Source organism: Rattus norvegicus, chromosome 4 (genome assembly GCF_036323735.1).
Source record: "Rattus norvegicus strain BN/NHsdMcwi chromosome 4, GRCr8, whole genome shotgun sequence".
Taxonomy (NCBI): domain Eukaryota; kingdom Metazoa; phylum Chordata; class Mammalia; order Rodentia; family Muridae; genus Rattus; species Rattus norvegicus.
The window spans coordinates 85803202-85826538 of NC_086022.1; the positions used below are offsets into that span (position 1 = coordinate 85803202).

General features: G+C 51.9%; 1 protein-coding gene across 1 annotated transcript; it reads left to right on the top strand.

Annotated features, from left to right (window-relative positions):
• The first annotated feature begins 9582 nt into the window (after positions 1–9582).
• Positions 9583–21763, top strand: Aqp1 (aquaporin 1). The gene is made up of 4 exons (NM_012778.2): positions 9583–10025; positions 18660–18824; positions 19081–19161; positions 19829–21763. The coding sequence occupies exons 1-4, from the start codon at positions 9642–9644 to the stop codon at positions 20006–20008; spliced, it is 810 nt and encodes a 269-aa protein (NP_036910.1). The 5' UTR covers positions 9583–9641; the 3' UTR covers positions 20009–21763.
• Positions 21764–23337: the final 1574 nt, after the last annotated feature.

Below are 23337 nucleotides of genomic sequence, written 5' to 3' on the forward strand. Positions count from 1 at the left end.
TTCCCTCCTCCAGGAAGTCATTCCTGACGGCCGAGAAGAGGTGGGGTTCTTCCACTGCCCGAAGACCCACGCTACCACTTCCCGTCCTCAGGCCTGCATCTCACCCATCCCCTGCAGGGGACATGGTGGAGCATCACAAACTTACTTTCCATCCTGTCCCTTGGCAGGGGTGCTCGACTGGCTGGGGTCCGAGCCAGTTTGCAGTGTTTAGATGTCCCCCTGGGCATGAATGCCAGTTTTGGCACAGGGTGGGCACCAGGAGGACTATGTTATTGTTTCTGAACCATCTTTTGCACAAGGGTTTTAGCATATCACCTTACTGAGCCCAAGTCCCTCTCATGGCACACCAGCGGGTACACTGTCTGCTCTTCGAGTCTCTGACTATAAGATATGTTTAGTCAATTCTCTGGCATCCAGAATCAGGGAAAATACTTTCTACTGATAACGGACAGTTGACTGGTTATCTCAAAGTAAGAACTAGCCTTCCACTCTTGCAAAGGCTAGCTGCTCAATTGGAAGAAGTAACAGTAAGTTGTGCTTGACCACTGGGTAAACAGCTAGCTGTGCTTGTGACTCTAACAACTCAGTCCCTTGCCACTCATGGTGTACCTCTGGGACTAGTTGGCATTCCCTGGGTGCATGGTAGAGCACGGAACTCTGAGTCCCAGTCAGACTTAGGAAGCAGAGGCTGCATTTTAAGAAGTCACCTAGAGAACTTGTGTTCCCGTGAAAAGCTGAGAAGTGCTGGTGACTCCATGGACGGATGTTTCTAGAACAGATGTGAAAGTTCCCTACAGGAATGCCTGTTAGAGTTCTCCTCTGTCCTTTGCAACTTCTAGACACCCCCAGGCTTTTTGGCAGCCTTCTGGTCTGTGCAAAATCAGCCTGGTTTTGACTGACCCTTAGACTTTGCTCTGGGATGGTCAGGTTCCGAGAAGTGGGGGAGTTCTCTGCATACACTGTGTGCTCTACACTGTGGTTTCTTAAGGATGAGCAAGATGCTCCCAGGTCAGGAGGGACTGGCTGCCCTCTGTGATGATGGGCTTTCCTCAGTAACCGGCAGGGACACGGTGGTCATGCAAGGATCAGGAACTGTCCTGCCGTTAGGATAGGGCAACTAGCTCTAGAGACCTGGAGAGGCCCTCCAAGAAGCTGCAAGTGGACAGGATAGATCCTTGAGTCCCATTCTGCTCTAAAGCGCTGCTACTTACCGTGGAGAGGTGAGGAACACACTTGGACTATGGCCTTGAAATGCAGCCCTGGATCAGGTGGCTGAGTAACTAGGACAGGAAGAAAGGAGCCACTCATAGCCCTGCCATGGGGTAAGCTGCCTGGGAAGGGAAGATGTGTCAGTCAGGGGACAGGACTCAAAGGGGTTCCCTCATCTAATAATGTATTTATAGCTCTTCAGTTCCAAATAGTCTGCGGTTCGAACCCTGCCACTTCCAGAAGGCCTCTGGATCTTCTGCCTCACCAACCACCAATTCCCAGCGGCATCTAACTGTGCCATGGGTTCTTCCATCTTTCTCAGGAGTGTGGGCTCTCGACAGCTTGCAGACCAGGGCTCAGGTTTCCACTTGTGACCACTTATCCTAAGCCATGAGAGTGATCAGAAAGGATGGGATGAGCCGTTCCTGGCCCATGAAGTGGCACGTCCTTTTTTGGTGTGCCCAGCACTCTGCTAGAGCCACTCTGCCTGGCAGAGGGAGGTGGTAACCTGCTCTATAGGCTATTTGGGGAATCACTTCAGCTTGTGATAAAAAACCCCAGCTGCCTTCATGCTCAGAGGTTCTGAGAATCAGGAGAGAAGTTCAACACAGAACTCCTGGAGAACGCTGGAGTAGATGACAAGATGGCAGGGAGTCCCTTGGAAGTGACTTGGTAGGATTGAGGACCACAGCAGCAATACCCAAAAGCAGGAAGAATGTGTGTGGATCTGGGGGCTGAACCAGGATGGGGATCACAGCGGGAATCCATCTCATCATTTTCTTATTAGATGAGACACTGATTGCCTGTGTGAGATGCTCTTGCTGGCCCGGTGGGCTCCAGGAATGTTGGCTTCACATGAATAGAATGCTCAGATGGACACAGGGGGAGGCGTCTCCAAGGCGATGAGGCAGGTACCAGCCCTACTCACTCTACCTTCCACCCCTAGAACTCAGCCCACTAGGCTGGCTCACAGCTCCATGATCCTGAGGAAATAAAGCATGAACAAGAATGTTCTCATAGGTGCCCTGCCCTGTCTTTGCTCCAAGGGAACCTAGCACACACTTTAGCACTGGCTGGTTGATGTCTAGAGATGTCTACATCCATTCAGCTTTGAGAATGTTTCCCAGATACCCTGTCTGCAGAACCTGTTCTCCTCCTGGCAATGGGCAGAGGGCATTCAGGGTGCAAAGTACTGCCAGGAGGTGAAGAGAGACTAGCACACCTGTAGTAAACAGTATCCCCAAAAGAAAGGTAGCTCCAGGAAGTCCCACTGCTGTATTCCTCTTCTTGTGCTTTCTCCTCTACATCATTAAATTCATCTCCATGAAGCGAATGAGGAAAGTCAGGTCCCTAGATTGTGAACCACACAGGTGGCAATAACCGTGAGCACTTGGAATGGGCAAGGAACAGAAATACAAGGACAGGGCTACAGATAGCAGGGCCACAGTGCATGGTGGAGGGTCTGATGTATGAGGGGCTATCTTTATTCTTTGTGGGCACATTCATGCATCTATGTAAGTACCTCTATGTGCACACATTCATATGCCTGGCACCTATATGCGATATATACATATATGGGTAAGTATGTATAAATTATGTCTGTCTGCATTGAAGTGTGCTCCATTATGCAAACCTGTCATGTGCAAGCGTATGTGTGCACATGAGTGTGTGTGTGTGTGTGTGTGTGTGTGTGTGTTTGGGTGTGTGTATACATTCAGCTCATGCATAGTCATGGAGAGGAAGAAGGAACCATTGGTTTATAATGTGGCAGTGTAAGAGCTTGGATGGGCTGTCAAGGGCCACTGGGGTGGAGAAGGGCAAGGAAACCAAGTCATAGGAGCTTGTTAAAGAGGTCAACCAGAGTTTAGCAACAAAGGGCAGGTGTTGTGGTTGCTGAAGGCACTCCTGACTAATGATGGTGGATCAAGCCACACTACACTTTTGTGGGCTCTGAATTCTTCAGCAGAACAATGTCCCCAAGGCTTTGGTGCCTTTGGGCAGGCAGTGTCACTGGGGACACAGCCCAGAATGGGAGGCTTTCTTGGGGACAGTGTCTGAGACCTGCTGGACTTTGCATGCTGGAAACCTGAAACCACCAAAAGCACCAGAGACACCGTGGCCTTGGAGGCCTCTGATTCTCCTGCAGCACCATCAGAGGAGATCCCAGAAAACTGGATCTGACTGAGAGAAGTGCAGGACAAGACCCCAGTGCCAGCCCAGAGGTATCCAGAGAAGGGGTGTGTCCTTTGAGGGAGACACTGCCAAGGTCCAGCGTCTCTGCTTTGTGGCCTGGATCTGACACTTGGGATCATAAACAGCAGGGGACAGCTTGGGTGTCTAGCTGTCAAGCAGTGTGAGTAGTCAGAAGTGGCAATGGGGGAGCTGCTGGTTTGGAGGGGTACTTGATGGGGGAGCTGCTGGTTTGGAGGGGTACTTGATGGGGGAGCTGCTGGTTTGGAGGGGTATTTGATGGGTGAGCTGCTAGTTTGGAGGGGTACTTGATGGGGGAGCTGTTGGTTTGGAGGGGTACTTGATGGGGGAGCTGCTGGTTTGGAGGAGTACTTGATGGGAGAGCTGCTGGTTTGGAGGGGTATTTGATGGGAGAGCTGCTGGTTTGGAGGGGTACTTGATGGGGGAGCTGTTGGTTTGGAGGGGTACTTGATGGGGGAGTTGCTGGTTTGGAGGGGTATTTGATGGGGGAGCTGCTGGTTTGGAGGGGTACTTGATGGGGGAGCTGCTGGTTTGGAGGGGTACTTGATGGGCGAGCTGCTGGTTTGGAGGGGTATTTGATGGGCGAGCTGCTAGTTTGGAGGGGTACTTGATGGGGGCTGCTGTTTTGGAGGGGTAGTTGATGGGGGAGCTGCTGGTTTGGAGGGGTAGTTGATGGGGGAGCTGCTGGTTTGGAGGGGTAGTTGATGGGGGAGCTGCTGGTTTGGAGGGGTAGTTGATGGGGGAGCTGCTGGTTTGGAGGGGTATTTGATGGGAGAGCTGCTGGTTTGGAGGGGTACTTGATGGGGGAGTTGCTGGCTTGGAGGGGTATTTGATGGGGGAGCTGCTAGTTTGGAGGGGTACTTGATGGGGGAGCTGCTGGTTTGGAGGGGTAGTTGAAGGCTGACCTGTAGGTTCCAGGCCTTTCTTCTACCTAGGTATTGCAATGTCTTTCAAGAAAAGCTCTTCTTAAATCGCATGCAGCTGTCTTGAAGGGAAGGTAGCCTTCGGTCAGGAAGGGAAGAATGAGAAGTGGATTTGGTTATCAGATCAGAGGAACGCAGAGTGCCAGACTGTTGTGAATCCACCCTGATGCTCCTTTCCCAAGCTTTGAACCATGTTTCCTTTTCTTTCTGAGTCCTGGTTTCTCCAAGGACTGGAGAGCAAATGTTTCCTGGATCTCTTCTCTTGAAGTCTTACAACGTAATGAGGCAAAGACTGGAGATGTTTAAAAAAGGCCAGGGCAGCGGGGATCAGGAAGCCACTGCCGCAGGGCTAGGCCCAGTGCAGAGAAGGAACCGAGAAGGAACCGGAGAGTGAGGAAGCCCTCCCAAACCACTTACACACATGACACTTCCTCTCAAGGCCCAAGACAGCAGCAGAGGCCCTGTCTTGCTCTGCCTTCCCCAAGGGTGCGGTCTAGCTGCCTGTTTCAAAAACCACCAGCAGTGCCCTCTCCATATGGGAAGATGCTGTCCTCCTGGGCCATCAGGAATTCCCATTGCAGAATAGGGCTTGAGAAATTGCAACTATCACCGTCACGGAGGTCTTTGCTAGCCCTGAGTGGGTTGGAATAGAGGCAGGGTCTATCCTGCCTTCTCAGGTGCCCTCCTTGGACTTCAGCCTTTTTCCTGAATCTCCGTTTTTTAATCCTGGGCATGATATAAAGATCAAAGCCCTGTAGACTCCACCAGGCCAATGGCAGCTTTTTTCCATCCTGTCCCAGTGACTCTTCCGCTACAGAGAATTGCTGGTAAAACATTAAAATAGAAAACCCCACTGTCCAGAAATGGGTGTGGTATTGCCCCTCACCCAGAAGGCAAGAAGCCTGGCCTGTGGCTTGAGGCAAGTAGGGGTGAGAGTGAGGATAGGGAGGAGCAGGGCGAATAGGAAACAGAAGCCTAGAAAATTATTAAATTGTTCCATCCCTGCTGAATCACTGGGGGCCTCCTAAATCCGTTTTTGATTTAAGAGTGATCGCGTGATGCCTGAATGCCCAGGCGCTGCCTCTTAGACAAGGAGATTCCTCCCTTCAGATTCTGGGAGAGGCAGGTGTCCTTCTTTTGTGAGCAGGAATAGGGGGCAGAATTCCCACCATGCTCAGCTTTCTGCTCAGCAACCTTAGGGACCCAGCCTTTTCTAGGCTCAATGTGGGATGGTCCAGGGTGCCATCACAGTGGAGGGTCTGCAGGACCAGGGGTACGTAGGAAGAAGGAGGGATGCCCACTGAATGGCCACAGCAGGTTTGGTGAGCTAGGGTATAGGAGTTGGGAAGAGAGGGACTGTCATGTGGCTATACTGGGCCGTGAGGAGCCTGAGCACTGGCCCTAAAGAAGCTGAGCTTCCGAGACCCTTAGTAGTCCTGTGCCACCATTTGAGCTGACCTTGTCTCCTCCATTGTCAGAGGGGCTGACCTTGTCCCACAAGGAGGACAGCTCCAGATAGGCACCTCTGGCTATGAACTCCTAAGTGGACCAGCCTCCAGAGAGGCATGTCTGACAAGTCCTGGATCAAAGCCAGCAGAGGGGCAAAACCAGGTGCCCCAATGGGGAAAACTTCAGAAAAGCTGGGAGCCCCAGCGGGTAAGGCAGGAGGGGAGAGAGGTCCACTCTCCTCAGGCCTGTCAGGGAATATCCTGTCTTTCTCTCCCGCTTCACCGTTCTTGCTTCCAACCCAGGAAAGCCGGAACAAGCCTGGAAAACTCATCCAAGCTGGTGGTAAGCATATGCTGACTGGAGAGTTATGTGTGTGCCAAGTCTCCTCCTACCCCGCACTCTATTCCTGGTGGGCCTTCTGGACGGAATGAAGCCATTACTTTCTTTGCTTGGCTTATAGAGAAAACCTCTGCTGGCAGGAGATTGAGTCCACCCTTTCAGCGTCTCTGCCCTGAGTGTCACCAAAGCTTCCGGGTAGGGGAAGAGGGACCATGCGAAGAGATGTTTCTTTCCTGTACAACTTAAGATTCCTATCCTTATCCTGCATCTGAGGCTCTGGTCACCATCCTCTGAGATGGAGACTGAAGTTCTGTGGAGCTGCGAAGACATAAGACAGCCCCGGATCATCCTGTGAACAGTCAGCTCTGACCGGCCTGGGCCTCGCTGGGCAGTTCAGGAGTAAAGCACAGCTGGAAAAGCACTTGCTGGCTGCCACCAGGGCCCAAGTGACAAGTCCTGCCTGGAGCTTGGGCACTAGGATGGGGGGTGTCTGCTTTATTTAGTCTGGCTTGAGAGTCTGTTCACAGGAAAGACACAGGGGCCAGCCCTAGGGCATTGGGACACTCTAAGGAGAAGCACAGTACAGCCAGGCCTTGGACCAGGTTCCCAGGGTTGACTCCACTGTAGGGGCTCTGGCTGCACCCTCCTCTTCTGTGATTTTTTTTTTTTTACCTTAGATTGATGCTTCCCTCTCTACCTTACCTATGTGTGGACTCATCAGCACCCCTGCCTACCCTGAGGCTAGTACTCAAGGTCCTTGCCCTTCATTCTGGGATACTGAACTGGGTAGAGTAACCTAGACCTCAGGGACCTTTCCTTATGGGGGTGGTGCTTAAGCTCTCGGATTAGGATTAAGTTGTGGAGCATTCTAATCCCAGTGTTTCTTCCCTTGGCACACCATTGATGGCTACCCCAGCCAGCAAGGCACTGCTTAGTTTCAGCCTACCCCCCCCCAGCCCCCGGCCCCCACACTTCCCCAACCCTGGCCAGCCAGCCTGGATCGTGACAGGCCAGTGAAAAAGAACGAGGCATAGGGCCTTTCTGCCTGACGTACAGCCAGGAAACTTTCCACTTTACTGTGCGGATAGCCAGTTCAGAATTGCAGGGGCCCCTGGGCATTGTGGGAAGTAGTGACAGAAAAAGTTCACTTCGGTATTTCAGGCAATGCCTGCACCCCGATGGCATCTCCTTTGCTCAAAAACCGAAGCCATGTTCATAGCTTCAGTGGTTAGTGGGTCTAAACAGTTTAAGAGCTTATGCGGCAGAAGGGAAAATTCAAGTAGACAAGGGGCTGGTCTTTGTGGCCTATGGTATCCTGTGGTATCCAGAATGGTGTTTGGCATGATATTAGTGCTAATAAAATACTTGTGCTAAAGAATATACTAGTAATATCCAAGGGAATCTCACCACTCTTCTACACACACACACACACACACACACACACACACACACACACACACATACACACACACACACACACCCCACATAATTCAGCTACAAACCTGGTCTGCAGGTGTGGGGCCAGCTCTCCCTATGATTTTCCTAGAATCCTCTTGGCTGGGTCCCTGAGCCAGACAGCATCAGATATGAGCCTTACACAGCCTTGCAGACAGATCTTTGATCAGAGGCCCCTGGAATCAAACTGAGTTTCTTGAGGGGCTCTGTCACAGGGGAACCTCTCAGAATATAGGATGTGGTGGAAGTTCCAGGAAGTGCTCCATCATGGCTCCCTCTCTAGAGGGTTAATAAGTCTTCGATTGCATACAGCTGCCAAGCAGCCTCTACACCACCTTTCTGCTCAGAGCCACTCCTCCTGGCCTTCTAAGTATCTAGGTGTGCGGTGATAAATTAATTCCCAACCAGCCACCTGCTCCCATCAAACATACCACCACAGGACTTCTGTAGGTCACATCAGGTTCCAGGGCTGCCGCTGAACAGAAGCTGGCCCTTGAGAGACAGTATCCTTCTCTGTAGTGTGGACCCTGGGTAGAAGGCGCTTGGCCCTACCTTAATGGATGTCAGACTCAAAGACCATTCTCTCGGTGAGCATTGGTTTCCCACCTCTAATGGGTAAGAAGCCAATGGTTCTGATAAGGACTAAGATAGGAAGGCAGGGGACCTGATTATTACAGGTCCCGCCTTGTGTCACAGAAGGAGCCTACCTGCTGTCCCTGGTATACCTTCCAGCACTCAGACAGTAGGCAAATGACCAGTTCTCTGGTCCTTTACTCCAGGTTTTGGGGGTACACAGGGAGCGTGGTGGGTGCTTTGTCTGCACCCACCTCCCCTCCTCTCCTCCTGCTGTTGGAAAGTGACTCTGCTCCCCTGGGTCCCCCTTACCTTCCTCCTTTTTCTTTCTGTATCTCCATTCTGGTCCAGCCTGATGTCTCCTCTGCTTGGTGCTTTTCCTGTTTCTGAAGTATTGTTTTTTCCTGAGATGCTAAGGATTGAATCCAGTGCCCAGGCGAGGATCGAATGAGTGGGAGCATCCCTAAATCTTGCCCCTGTCTCCTGCCTGGTTGGGGAACCTCTTTCACTTTCCACCATCGCTTGGATAATGCTTCCTGCTGCTGTACCCAGCATCCCATCTCTGCATCCGTCTCCCATTCTCTCCTCTTCAGGTCCAGCTGTCATTCCTTCTATCTCTCTAGTAACCTTCTAGCTCCTTCTCCTATTATAGGGGGGAAAAGAAAAAAAAACTAAATATCTTCCCCAACCTCTCTCAAATCTTTGGCTCAAATTGTTTTAAGTTTGAGGATTGGGGACGGGGGGTTCTCCAACAACTTAGCTTGGCTAAGGCCTACCGTTGTCTGCAGAATGATAGCTGGCTCCCAGAAAGCTTCTCTACCCGTATCAACTGAGGCCTGGGTGGTGAGGGCACATCCACAAAGTGACATGAAGCTGCTTGGCCCAGGCCAGGACATTGGAAGTCACACTGGCCCACAGATTTCTGGGCCTGAGAACTTCAGATTACTAACTCTGCTCAGAGTGGGATGGGACAGGCAGGCAATTTCTGGTGCCACCTCCAGGGAGGGCAATGTTCGTCTAGGGAGTCCAGACAACCTCTATTCTCCACCCCTTCTAGAGTGCCAGGCTCTGCCCTCAGGCACCCTTGAGCTTTGCAGGCTGGGCGGGGACACCTGGATTTCTCTGGCCCCCTGAGAAGGGCTGGCTTGGAAGAATTTCTCAAAGCCTATTAGAGCAACGGTTGCCTCCTGCCTCCTCAGGCTGGGCAGGGCTGAGGGCTGAGGCGGGTGGAGGGAACAAGGGAGGGCAGGAGGGGGAGAGGAGGAAGGAAAAAGTTGGCAGGCAGACAGCAGAGCCCTGTCTGCATCCATCGCAGAGAGGAGGCTCGTGTGGTGTGGGGCGGGCCAGGAGCAAGGAGAGGCCTTCCTCCCTTTGTGCTCCCCCCACCCAGCCCTATAAATAGGCCCAGCCCAGGCTGTGGCTCAGCTCTTGGAGGGAGTTGAGCACCAGGCATCCAGCGGTTAAGTCAAGGCCCCTGCCAACATGGCCAGCGAAATCAAGAAGAAGCTCTTCTGGAGGGCTGTGGTGGCTGAGTTCCTGGCCATGACCCTCTTCGTCTTCATCAGCATCGGTTCTGCCCTAGGCTTCAATTACCCACTGGAGAGAAACCAGACGCTGGTCCAGGACAATGTGAAGGTGTCACTGGCCTTTGGTCTGAGCATCGCTACTCTGGCCCAAAGTGTGGGTCACATCAGTGGTGCTCACCTCAACCCAGCGGTCACACTGGGGCTTCTGCTCAGCTGTCAGATCAGCATCCTCCGGGCTGTCATGTATATCATCGCCCAGTGTGTGGGAGCCATCGTTGCCTCCGCCATCCTCTCCGGCATCACCTCCTCCCTGCTCGAGAACTCACTTGGCCGAAATGACGTGAGTGGGGTATCTCAGGCAGGGGTCTGTAGGAGAAGGCAGAGAGGGGACTGGTTCCATTTGCCTACCCATATAATGGGAGTACTGAACAACAGAGAGAAAGATGAAGGTTTCTGGGGTCACGCTGAGATATGGGGCCAGAACTCAGCTGGGCTACAGGGTCTGTTTGCTGGTAGAGCTGAGAGCGTGGAGGAGCTGGACAATAATGGTTGCCAAAGTCCCCTGCGAGTATCTACTGCCAGCAATGAGCTGAGGGGGCAGCTAGTTGTGTGCCAGCAGTGCCCCCCTCCAGGGGAGTTTCTTGGCCCTTGTCTGTCCTACCTGAACATCCACTTTTCTCCCTTGCAGCCCTGTCCACTAGGCAACCTCTACCTACTGTCCTAAGTATACTTTCTCCTGATACCTACCATGTTTAAAGCCACTTCTGCAGGTGTCTGAGTGTGACTCTCTTGATAAGTTGCCTGGGCTTCTAAGTGGCTTCTAATCCTTACCCAGGTTCCCAAACCAACTTCCTCAGAAAGTCAGGAGATGACTCCCTTTCTTTCCTCTGTCTCCAGTAATTAGACAAAGTGGAGGAAACAAAACTCTCTCTGGAGTTTTGGGAGAGTTTTCTAGATACCCGTTCAGAAAAAGGGCTCGGCTCAGTAGTCCTTGGCCACTGAACCATGAGGCACGCTTGCTTGTTGTGTACAGAGGTGGAAACGGAGGTGCAAGCTTGTCTGCCCAGGTCCTGAACTTGTGTAAGCTGCTTTCGAGTAGATGCTGCATTGGGGAGAATGTAAGCACTTGTACCCACTGTTTCTGGCTTTAATGATAAGCAGACGCTGGCAACAGTATGTGGCAACTGTTCAACATAACTGTCCCTGAGCCATTCCACACAGCTAAGTGGCCTGTGTGGTGGCTGCCTGGTCACAAACCTTTTCCAATTTCTTAGCTAAGTGTCCAGGATGACCGAGTGCACTTGGGTTTAATGGGGACCAGTTTAGCAGGAGTGTCTGAGTAAAGGCATGGGGTATCTCAGAATGGAATAGCCCAGAGTCCCTCGCCAGAAGCAAAGACTCAGAGAAAGGAAGCTGCTGGCTGGACCCCAGTAGGGCAGATGCAGGGGGATAGGAGTAAGGATGTGGGCCAGGGCTCCAGTGAGTTGGATGGCTATGCGTGAGTAGACGCCTTTCGTTTCCCGACTGAAGTTCAGGTCGTGGAGATGCAGGCAGGGAGGAGGTGAAAGTCTGATGCAGAGGGCGGCTGTCCTGGCTGTTCTGCAGGGATGAGCACTTCTGTGCCACAGTGACACCTCAGGATCACACTCAAGTCAACCTCTGCTCAGCTGGAGATTGAAGATTAGCCCTGTGGCTGGAGTTTAGACCTTAGCTGGAGAAAAGTTGGCTGCCGTAGGTAGCATAAGGAGCAGGGTTAGTCAGGCCATGTCCCTCTAGACTTCAGTCTCTCCAATAGGAGCAGGGCTAGATGCCTCAGTGAATTCCAGCGAGGAGGTTCAAGTTCCCGCTGAGGTGGGGGCTGGGGAGGATGCAAGCAATACATGCTCCCTCCTAGCTCTTATCTCTTCCAAGTCAAGTGACAGGCAAGACCCGTGCCCTTGCTGGCAAAGGCTTTGCATTTTCTAATATTGTCATCCAAGGCAGAGGCAGAACATGATTGCTTCGGCAGCACCTGCGTCTGGCTATACCCCATTTCAGTTTTTGTTCTCCTACCCCCCACCAATTTTCCAGAGGTGACAGAGTATCTGTGTCAGGCAGAATATATACAGCTGAGGGAGAAAAGGCTTCAGGCTAGTATGAAGACAGCTTGGGGAAGGAGGCAGGCACCCTAAGCCCTGTTTGCTGTTGACCACCAAGTCTTCCTGGAGCTGAGCATCCGAGGTTCAAAAGGACCTCAGGTTCTGGTGACATTCCTGCTACTCCCACACTACTAGCTTATATTGTTGGCTGGAACTAATTACTGACCCCCCAAAGGACTTGGCTAAGAGAGCCCCAGCAGCAGTATTATATAGAGGGACCAAACATTGTGGTGAGGTTTCTACCCCATCCAAACAAACAATGGACCTTTGGCATGTAGGACAGTCTGTCCGCCAGCCAAATGGCTCTCTCTGGGCACTGGCTCCTGGTTATGGCGGGGCTGGGAATGGTCTCAATGCCTTAGAGGAACAACAGTCAATGGAACAGGTGGCAGCCTCTTCCCTATACATCCCTGGGGAAGGCTCTCACAGCTCCTCTGCTCTTACCCTCATCCTGCCGCCAAAACCTGGGTGGGGTGAGTTGTTGGCATGGAGATTTCCAAAGAAAACAGAGGGGGAAGTGGCAGGAAGTGGTTGGGTGAGTCAGGGGGTGTCCCCTAGGGACATGGTGGGGACAACTTTCTCCTGACTAAGTCAGGGCTCAGAAAACGCCCTATAGCGACCACAGGCATCCTATAAGGTCCTTTGTGGGGTAAAGAAGTAGAGCCTAATTTGCACTCTTGGCTATAGGCTCTGAGGCTCCCTGCCCCAGGTCAGTCACCTGCACCCTATGTAACTCCATGCAATAGGCTGGGCTAAGATGGCCCTAATTCCCACCTATGAACCCATGAACAGGACTCAGAAGGGTGTGGCCGGCTTTGGAGAGTAGAGGATGCTGGAGCTTTAGAGTCCTGGCATCCCGGCTGTTTTCATTCTTCCTCTTTCTGGCCCTCATCCTGCAGAAATGACTGGGGCTGTTGGGTGCTGAGAGCAAGGCTGGGTCAGCCAGGCTCCCCACTCTGGGCAGCTCATGGGCCTGAGGCCAGATAGACCACACAGCTGCCTGTGATACCAGGCAGGAGGCAGGTGAGATAAGAGGTGTCAGGGCGGGCCAGGGAACTTTTGAACCGAAAGGGTGGGAGGGCCAGGAGAGCTCCAGGGAGATCATCCTATAAGAACCCAAATGTGGACTGAGAAGGGGCTTCTGGGTACAGCTGAGGCAAAGGGGCAAGGAAGGCGGTGGAGTAGAAGTGGTCATCAGATTTAACAGAGTGGTGTCACAGTAGGAGGCTGGATTTTGAAGTCGGTAGGAGCTCTGGACCTTGTCTGGTCTCTGTTTCTGGAGGAGACTATTTTCCCAGAGCCTCCCAGCCTAGCCACCAGGGGTCTCAGGCAGAGGGCACGCCTATTCTCTTCAGGGTCATCTCTTAGTTCTATTGATTCAGGACCCAAATACTTGGAAATGTCTCCACCTGCTATTCCAGATTGTGTATATATATATATATATATATATATATATATATATATATATATATATATATATATCGGTCCCTAATGCATATTCCTCTGTCAGTTTCTTGGGTGTTAGCGTCCCCAGACAGTAGGAGAGAGGGTCCTTTCTTACCTGTAGGCCAACCAGGGTCAAATCTCTTGCTACCTTGACTAGGGCTTAGCAGTGGGCTATGGAAAAGAAGCGTAAATTTCCAATGCCCTGACCAAGTTCAGCATGGCCAGGGACAGAGCTGGGGGCTGGGTGTAACAGCATAGCTGGGACCTGTAATTATTGTTTCCAGGCAGAAGCTAGGAGGGAAAGGACAGGGGGAGAGTGCAGAGAGGTGGAGCTTTGTGGCAGGGCAAACATTCCTTCTCACAAATATTCTGAGGCCGGGTCCTCCACAGCATCTGCTGGATCTGTACAGCTAGTGTGGTCAACCTGTCCCAAACCAGGGTCCACTTGGGACAAGTATTTAAAAGACAACACTCCAAGAGGACTCGTGCAGGTAGCATCTGAGGAAAGCTGCTCCCACCCCATCCCACCGGAGCCTCAGCTCCTCTGCCCTGGTGCTACTCTTTCTAGCCCGAGCAGCTTTCCGCAGCAAAGTAGGTCCCTACGCAGTCCTACTCTCTAGGACACACTCAGTGTGTTCCTGGTCTCTCTGGGCAGGTCACAGTTTCTCCCTACCCACCCCCACAGCCACTGGAAGCCATGTATTCTTGTTGGTAGCAGTTCTCTGCCCTGGGAACCTTCCCGTCCCTACTCTTCAGAAGAACCTGCGAGTCTCAGAGCTCCTGGACGGCTGAAACCTGAGCCTCCTACCTGTAGATAAGGGCAGGAAAATGTCTTTGAGGCTCCACAGTGTTCAGGGATTCCTCTGTCTGGGACTTTTCCTGGAGACTAGCGGGGCTCCTCAACCACAGTATTGGGATGAGTGGGAACAGCCCCAGCGGAACGAGCAGGGGTTGGGGCTATGCTCACCCAAACAGCTAATGTTCCTGAGCTTCCTTGAGACTGAGATTGAATCCCATAGACCAAAGACAGCGGTGGGCACAATCAGCCCCTTCAGGGGCTTGAAATTCCAGTAGAGACTCCAGAGGGGAGTTTCTGTTCTGTATAAAGATTTTGTTTTTAACTCAGGAAGCAGCTGAGCGCTCTAACTTTAGAAACGTGCAGGTTGGACCCCCCGCCCCCTGACAGGGAAGCTGCTCTGGGGGAGCCTGGCTGGGTAGAGGTCCAGTGTAGGTGGGTAAGAGACTTTGTGCTACAGGCTTTATGCCAAACTGAGAATGGGAGGTGGAGACTTGAACTGAGGTATCTGAATGCTGGCTAGAGGGTGCCTACCTGATTTTGGGCAAGGAGGAATCAGAAGACTGCTTGGGGCTAGAGTTTAGGTCAGTGCCTGCATTTTGCTCTCGGGAAAATGAGACCCAATCAAGCTATAGATTCTTGTCAAGATTGTACAGTGGGCAATGTCAGTACAGGACTATGCTCCAAACCTTCTGTAAACATGTACACGCACATGCACATACGTGACATAGGGCAAAGAATGTGCTCTGAGCACTGCTTAGATCTGGGGATGCAGGGGGTGGGCGGGCGGGAGGTCCTCACAGGAGCCTCTTCCTCTCTTTGCTCTGCAGTAAGGAAAAGGAAGAAAGGAAGCTGGAAACCTTTTCCTCGTGTATTGTTCCTCATCAGAAAGATAAACTATCTCTGGGAGCAAATGAAGGGCCTTTGAAAGCAGCTGCTCTCACTCAAGGGGTCTCTCTCTTTTGACACTCCACCCCCTTCCCCAGATAGTAGTGGCACCACCCCTGTGGGCATGGTGCATGAGGGACTCATGGTGACGCATTCAGAAATGCCATCAGACACACCAGTGCAAACACACAGAAGCCAGCTGGGACTTTGTGCCCGAGAGAGCCCCTGCTCTGCAGAACATGCCCAGCACAGTGTCTGGAGTCACATCAAATCGAATCGTGGGCTCAGCCCAGGAGTGCTTGGCCAGGACCTATCAGCTTGTGTAAATTTTCCCCAGGGACTTCAAAAGACTGACTACTCTCTAATCCCAAGGTGACAGTTTCCCCTACTTTCCTTTAATTGAGTATTTCCGTTTACGTGTTTAGTTCTCACTTGTTTGTGCCTTTTTTATTTTTTATTTTTTGGACTGGCTTATTCTATCAGTTTCTGAGGGAGGATTATTAAAAACATTCACGTTGGAAATAGTTTGAGCTGATTCGTTTAGTTGTGCGTTTTTAAAAATAATTTATTTTTTAGTCTAAATTGTTTTTTCTGACTATAGGTCTAATATTTTGAACATTCTTAGATCATTTAATGATTCTGTAATAAACCTGTTAAGGTGTAGCAAAAAAAAAAAAAAAAGAAGAAGAAGAAGGGATGAAAACCACCGCAGACACATGGCCGCTTGTAGACACAGCTGACACAAACCCACACAGCTCTACACTGAGCACACATAAGCGCAGTCTGAGAGGTGATGAGGTGGGGCACACCGCTCCCCAGCGGGCCAGCACTGAGTCCAGGAGACAGTGCGGTGGGCAGACAGCCATGTCTCTCAAGCTGTTCCTTGAGAGCAGAGTCGCAGCCTCAGCCAGGCCTGGCTCTGCTCTCTGCTGTTTCTCCAGGGTGGGGCACAAGAGGTCCTTACCAAAAGTCAGGGCCCCAAGCCTGGGATTTTGTGAGCTGTCCTGGTGACCTGCCTTCAAGTGGCAGGGAGGGTTCAGGTAGCATGGCATGCACAGGTCAATCCTAGACTGGGACACTGGCAGTCTCAGAGCTACCTTTTGCCAGCAACCCATTTCAAGCTGGGAAGTGTCTGGTCCCCTTGTAGCCAGCATATCTTCCTATGAGCCCAAAGTGACATCAACCCTAAGGTCCAGGCCTCGCTGCCTTCTCCTGCTCTGTCCTCTCACATGTGAGCCTCAAAGGCCACTGGCTGGCTTATCGTCTCCCAGCTTACCTGGGAAAGCATAGGCCCTTTGCTCTATCGGCCTTCATTAGAATCCACTATTACAAAGAGGCTGGGAATTGTGGAAACTGCACACCCAATGAGCCTTCCCTCAAAGGTTTGCAGAACCCTGGTAAGGCTCCCAGACCAGGAGGGACAAAAACACCCAGCTAGGTGGCAGGTGGACTCCTCTTCTCAGTGATACCCAACTGCTCAGATGAAGGTGTGGCAGAGGGAGGCAGAAAGAAACCTCATCCCACAGAAAGCTCAGTAGAGCTGGTGAGTCTGGACGCTGCTGTAAGTCGTGAACCCATCTGGGTCTAGTGATTAGTAGCTTTGAACGCTTCACAAGAGCTGTGTGGCCTGTTCAATCGCTCACACCTGCATTCTCAAAACCAAGAGCTGCTCCTTCAACTCTAGTTGGTGAAAATCCAGGCAAAACTCTGCCCACGTGTGCAAACATGGATCTTCTCCCATGATAAATGACAATGACTGGGCTTGGGCCCTGTTTAAACAGTTGTTTGAAATGTAGTGGGCTATACGCACTCACTATGGCTTGACTTTTCAAACCTGCTCTTTCCTGGACAGAGAGTTTCCACCGACTGTCTCTAACCCTCTCACTGTTTTCCCAGATATAAGTAGCTCAAGTCCATTGGGCGGAGAGCAGGCATCATCAGCTGCCAAGGCAAGCGAGGTGGCTGCTGCTGGGATGGTAGTGAACACTGGCATCAGGAGGGTACGACTGCCAGCTTTGGCTGTCAGGAGTTGGGTCCCTTCCAGAGTTCCCAGGCCAGATGACTGTCTCCTGCTTCCTGAGGACTCAGACCCCCGGGCCTGGAACTAGGGCCTGCTCTGCTCTGTGTTGATAGAAAGTGGTACCTTCTTTGTATAGGGTCTGGGACTCAACCCTAGTTTAGAGCAGGGGAAGAGATAGATAAACTGGCTCTGGCTACATCTATGAGAAGGGCAGGGTGGGGATTGGATCTGAGCAGGAAGCTTGGGGACAGTTCCATTATTTGGTGAGGCAGTGTTCCTCACAGTACTTCTGCCAGCCAGCAATTAGGCCAGCCTAAGAGAGGAGGGGGTGTGGAAGGAGAAAAGCCGTGAATGTCAATGAGGGCCACGGGCTTTCCAGGCAGACGTAGAGATAGCCGTCATGGACTTCTAGTCATTCCTCCATCAAGCCATCCCAGCTCGAGGCAGCCTCTGCCAGCAGACACAGCTATCCTTCACTTCCATCTCTACCACCTGCTATTTCTCGCTTTTGCTGCCTTCTCCAAATGCCCTGTGAATCTTCTGGAGGCTCTAGAGTCTAGATGGAGCTGAGACCTTAAACCCATTTTGCAGATGGAGAAACTTGAGGCCCAGAGACAGGCATGTTCATGGTGCCGACTAGAAAAGTGAGAACCCGAACACTGGGATTCTGCCTCTATTATAGTCAGGTGATAGTTGGGCATTGCTCCCAGAAGGCTCACTAGGCAGAGGGGGCACAGCTTTGGCATTGGCCAGGAAAGGCCCAAAGCTGGGGCCTCAAGGCAGTGGAAGGGATGTGAGTCACTCCCTGAGAGCCAGCACTGCAGACAAAGGCGGGAAGAGTATTGTTCTTGTGAGATGGCCTAAGGGCTGAACTGGGAAGACCCCCCCCCCAAGAATGCCAGGTGGCTTTGGGGATATTACCACTCTGTGGGGAAATTGGAAGTGAGCCTTCAGTGTCAGCTGTTGGGGTGAGGCTCAGCTGTCCCTTCAGGGAGGGAGACCACTGGAAGCATCCTGCATCCTCACTAAGACTCCTCAGCTGCTCTGTGGGGTGCACCTGGCCTCAGCACTCTCCCCCCCTCCCCTGACCAACCCCCTCCCTGACCCGGAGCAGAGGTCTGGATCCCCTGCGAGGGATCTTCTCAGGGCAGCTACAGGTACCATAGGGCTCCAGAGACTTGGTGGCAGTTCTCATTCCCTTCTTTTTCCATGAGTCATCTTTCCTAAAGTAGCTTAGGAGCGGGGACAGCCAGACTACCATGGTTGGTGCCATGCAGCCAAAGAGAGGGAACGCAAGGCCAGGAGAGAGAAGAGGGGAGAGAAGAGATGCAGAAGGGAAAGATTTGGACTTGGAAGGGTGAGGCAGTATCTCTACTCCATTCTTCCTACCCACACTTCTCTTCTCCCACAGACATCCCTGACCACCTCCCGTGTCTGACTCTCACCTCTCCCCTGTAACACTGGGCCTGTCATGTAGCCAACAAAGAGGCCCCAAGTCACCCTGGGGCCTTGTCGTTACTTGCTATGTGTTTGTCCGGCCCCCTCTGAGGCCACACAGTGAGTAGCTCTCTAATACGCTAGGATGTGGTTGACGACTGTCTCGTGGTACCTGGGCCTGGTGCTCTGGGAATCTCGTTATGATTGCCACCGGAAGTCACTGGGCCTTCTGGCTTCTCTCCTCCGCAGCTGGCTCGAGGTGTGAACTCCGGCCAGGGCCTGGGCATTGAGATCATTGGCACCCTGCAGCTGGTGCTGTGCGTTCTGGCTACCACTGACCGGAGGCGCCGAGACTTAGGTGGCTCAGCCCCACTTGCCATTGGCTTGTCTGTGGCTCTTGGACACCTGCTGGCCGTAAGTAAGGGGCTTCCCAGGTGGGGAGGTCTGGGCCAAGGTAAGAGGTGGTGGGTGGGGCTAGTGTGGGCGTCTGTGTATTTCAGATGGAATTCCACTGGGTGGGATGGCAGACCCCCTCTGGTGACAGGGAAAGGACTCAGGGACCTCTCTGATCATCCACTGGGATTGATTTTCCCCTGGCCTGCTCTTTCTCATTCTCCATCCTCTCTGTCATTTCCCTTACATTCTTGCTCCTTACACACTCTCCTTCCAGATTGACTACACTGGCTGTGGGATCAACCCTGCCCGGTCATTTGGCTCTGCTGTGCTCACCCGCAACTTCTCAAACCACTGGGTAAGTCACCATGGGCAGCCAGGTGCGAGGCATTGTTTTCCTCTCAGGGATTCTGGGAGACAGGCAGGACAGAGGAAATCAAGAACAAACCCTGAGACAAAGGGAGGGGGTTCAGATCATTAAAGATTTGTGTCATCTCTACTCTGGCAGCTCCAACCTACTAACAGTGTGGTGACAGATCTTGGCCCTGCCACCTTTGGATTTAGCAACCTCAGGAAGGTTTTGTGCCTTGGTTTCCCAGACTTTGAATGAAGTAGACTTAGAATCGTTACCTCTCCCATCAGGAGAGGGAGGACCCATGACTGCAAGCAGAGATATGAGAGAGGACACATCTTTGTAGGCTTTAGCTTTAATTACTGTTGGTCTGAGTGTTCCTGGCCACCCTTCTATTAGGCTAGCCCATCTCTGGGACCCTTCCAAGGCTTAGGGAAGGAAGTAATAGCCATCCTCAGGAATGGGCTGTTACAGAGATACCGGACCTGTCTACAGTGGCCAGGATATGTTCCCACTACACACCCTGGTCTGGGACCACTCTGAGGGGCACCGGGATCAGAAAGAAGGGGGCTAGTCTGTCTGCTTCTCACTCAAGACAGAGGGGAGGGGGAGACTTTCAGGGGGAAGGGTGGTGCAACCAGCAGACCTCTAAACTCTCACTCTTCTTTCCTAGATTTTCTGGGTGGGACCATTCATTGGGAGTGCCCTGGCAGTGCTGATCTATGACTTCATCCTGGCCCCACGCAGCAGCGACTTTACAGACCGCATGAAGGTGTGGACCAGTGGCCAGGTGGAGGAGTATGACCTGGATGCTGATGATATCAACTCCAGGGTGGAGATGAAGCCCAAATAGAGGAGGCTTGGCCTGGGCATCCGTATGGGGGTGGGGCAGGGATGGGCGGAGGGAGGGGAGGGCTGAACTCATATTATAGACACTCTGACAAGCTGACCAAAGTCACTCCCCAAGACCTGGCTGTCCCACATGGTCTAGCCTTGTCTGGGGCAGTAATATCACTGTCTTTCTTTCTGTTTCCTGGTCTCAGAGCTTCCTGGGGCCCAAGACTTATCAACTCAGCACCTCACTCCTTTGACATCATGGAGGAGTGAAAGGGAGGGACCCACCTGCTAGTTGTCCCCTCAGAGTGTGCTAGAAAGTCCCCCTCACTCCAAAGTTGCCCAGCAAGACACCCACCTTAGGTGCCTGGGATTCTGCCATTGTTACTTTGTGCCTTTGATCATGGCCTTCCTTAGGTAGGCACCTTAGCCCCAAAGGCACTTTGAGGGAGAGGAAGTCCCTTAGCTTTCCCCTTTGGTCTGACTTACCTCCAGGACCCTTCCCCTTAAACTCACTCTAAGACCTTGGAATTTTCCCTATGCTGAGGCCTCAGTGATCACGTCTGTAAAGTGGCAAGGAAGGGACAGCTTTGGGGACTCTGTAAGTGTGGACAAGCCACAGGTTCTAGAAGGGAGAGTCTAGACAGCACTGCATAGTGCACCTGGCTGAGCTCTTTCCCAACATCCACAGCCCATGAGCACGTGTGGATGAGCTACAGAGCGGAGAAGCAGTCCAGGATGCTGGGAGTGCCTGTTCACACAGAGAGCCTTCCTTTAGGCAGGTCTGTTGCAGCAGAGTAAAGGTCATTTCATGGTGGAGGAAGAGCTCATGAAATCTCTCCTAGCTCTAGTGGGTCTGCTCATGTACCATGGCACCAACTGGCTGTTTCCCTCTAGTCTCCCTTGCAGTGTAGATGTGACGTGTGTGTTTATTAAAGAGCACTGGGCTATTGCAGCGTCATGTCTGAGGAAAGAAGCAGCTAGACATGCAACAGACCCCAGACAGATGCCCATGCCGGGCACACAGGGGTTTGGATGCCCCTAGTTCATCATGATCAAGGAGGCCACTCTTGTCCTGGCTTATGAGCTGCTGGCTGGATGAATTTGACCAGAGCCTGGACAATCTGAAGGGGCTCACTATGTGACTCCAGGCACAGTCTCCTTATTGCAAGGACCTGATGCTGTGGCTTCTGCTATAGCCCAAGAACATCTCAGAGTGCATTCAGCTCAGGGCTTGCATTTAGCTCTCTGGGTTATTCTATTCAATCCCACCAAGCCAGAGCAGCTCTACCACTGTGCCGTTAACCATGTCGTGAACCGAGAGCCACATTCTTCAGGTGCTTAGAAGCAGCAGAATAGTCAGGAGGCCATTGACCACTGGCATAGTACAGCTGCATACTCTTCTCCATTCCCTAGCAGGCACTATACTCACTTCACAGGTCAGGACACTGAGGACCCATATGCTCAACTATATCATATTGGGTCAAGCTCAGCAGTCAAAGCCATGTTTGGCCACTCCATGGTCAATGAAGTGGACTCCTCTCATTTCCAGCTTCTCCGTTTCTGCCTGGACAATGGCTAAGGGCCAGGGATGGGGGTAGGGGTGGGAGTGGAGGTGGTGAGAGCTGTGCTGGAGGGGGGCAGGGCAGGCCCATCCCACCTGGTTCTGGCCACTGTGAACCAGGACCCTGCATCTGTCTGCTCTGTGTATGTTTCTTTGCAATTGGAATTCCATCTTATGGTAAGAAAATAAAGGACAATGACTTGTAAGGTCCTCCAGGCCTCCTGTGTTTTTTGCTTAGTTTGGTATTGCATTCCCACAAAGGGACTCCCATCTGTCAGGGGATTATTTTCATTTCTGTGCCTCCTAGTCTGGGAAGAAGACAAGATGCCCTGGTTCCCTAAGGAAACCTTGGGCCTAGGGGATGGGTACAGTTATACCACAAACCCTAGGAGGGACAGGGTCATGTTCTTAATAGGGAGACTTCTGAAGCTGTGGAAATCTACGAGACAACTATGTGAAAGTGGGGGAGGTTTGGGCCAGTTTAAATGGGGTGATAAGAGCCACTTTGTATTATGGAGGGTGGAAGAGTTAGGGGAAGGAGAGTTGAAATCATAACCTTCTTAACTCCCATGTTCTCCTCAGGGCAGAGCTGTGCCTCCCCAGCTCTGCTTACCCTGGAAGCTCTACCTACACTTATGCCTTGGGACCCCCCAGGAGAGCTCTTCAGGATTGACTTGTCAGAGAAAATGAGTCCAGTGTAATGCTATACAGAGACCATGACTCTGACCCCATGTATGACCCATGAAACACTTCAGGGAGAACTGTGAACTTAGCCACTGGGAGCAGGTCATGGATTGGCAAGCCTGCTTCTTCCTATAGAGGCTTGCTCTGGGAGGCGAGAACCTTCAAGCTCATGGAATGATCTCCATGTGTCAAACACAAGTGTCACCAGGGTGTAGGCTGAGAAGGGACGGGGGCATGGGGAGGACTCAGCATGTCATGTTTCTGGAGTGATGGAATAAGAGGTGACATTGGAGAAGGCTTAGTGTAGTGTTTCTAACTGACTGCAGTGTACAAGGACCCTGGAGCTGCCCATCCAAATTTCCCTGGCTTCTTCCTGGTGAGATATTTGCTGTTGGAATAAGAAAGTGACTGCTAGATTGTAAGAAGACTGTAGAGGCTAGCCCAAAGCTTCACAGACTCATGTGTGAGGGCATATCAAGGTTTCTCACAGTTCCTCTTAGCCTACCTCTTCCTTGTCCCATCCCCTAGGTCTCAGGTTCCTTCCATCTCTGACCACTGTAGATTCCAGTTACTTAATTCCTGATCAGCCCCTCCCACCTCTGCTCAATTCCACAATATAGCCTTTCTTGCATGACTTCTGCAAATTGTAATTTCTAGAATCCTAGAGCATAGAGGCAGCTCCTGGGGAAGTGGCCAAACTGGGGTTTCCAGAGTACCTATGAGGTATTAGATACCTTGCTGTGACTTGCAATATTAGAAGATAGAGCTATCTGCATTTACAGAGGTTTTGGGGCTCCTGAAGGTGAAATCATTTGCTTAAGGCTGCACAACAGGATGGTGCTAAGATTGAGGTTTGAACCTGCTCTGCTTCAACAATTGACTGTCTCCATTGTGCATTATGTGATGCTGACCTGTTTTGTGGCAATGCTTTGTAGAGTTAGCTCTGGATCAGCAGAGAAACCAGGCTGAGCTGCAGCTGCATCCGTTACTATAGGGTAACAGGAAGGCAAAATGAAAAAGGCTTGTCCTGGGTCTTCCAACATTGTGAGAAGTCTGCTCACATCATTATAAGTGGTGATGGCTTGAGGCACCACCAGACT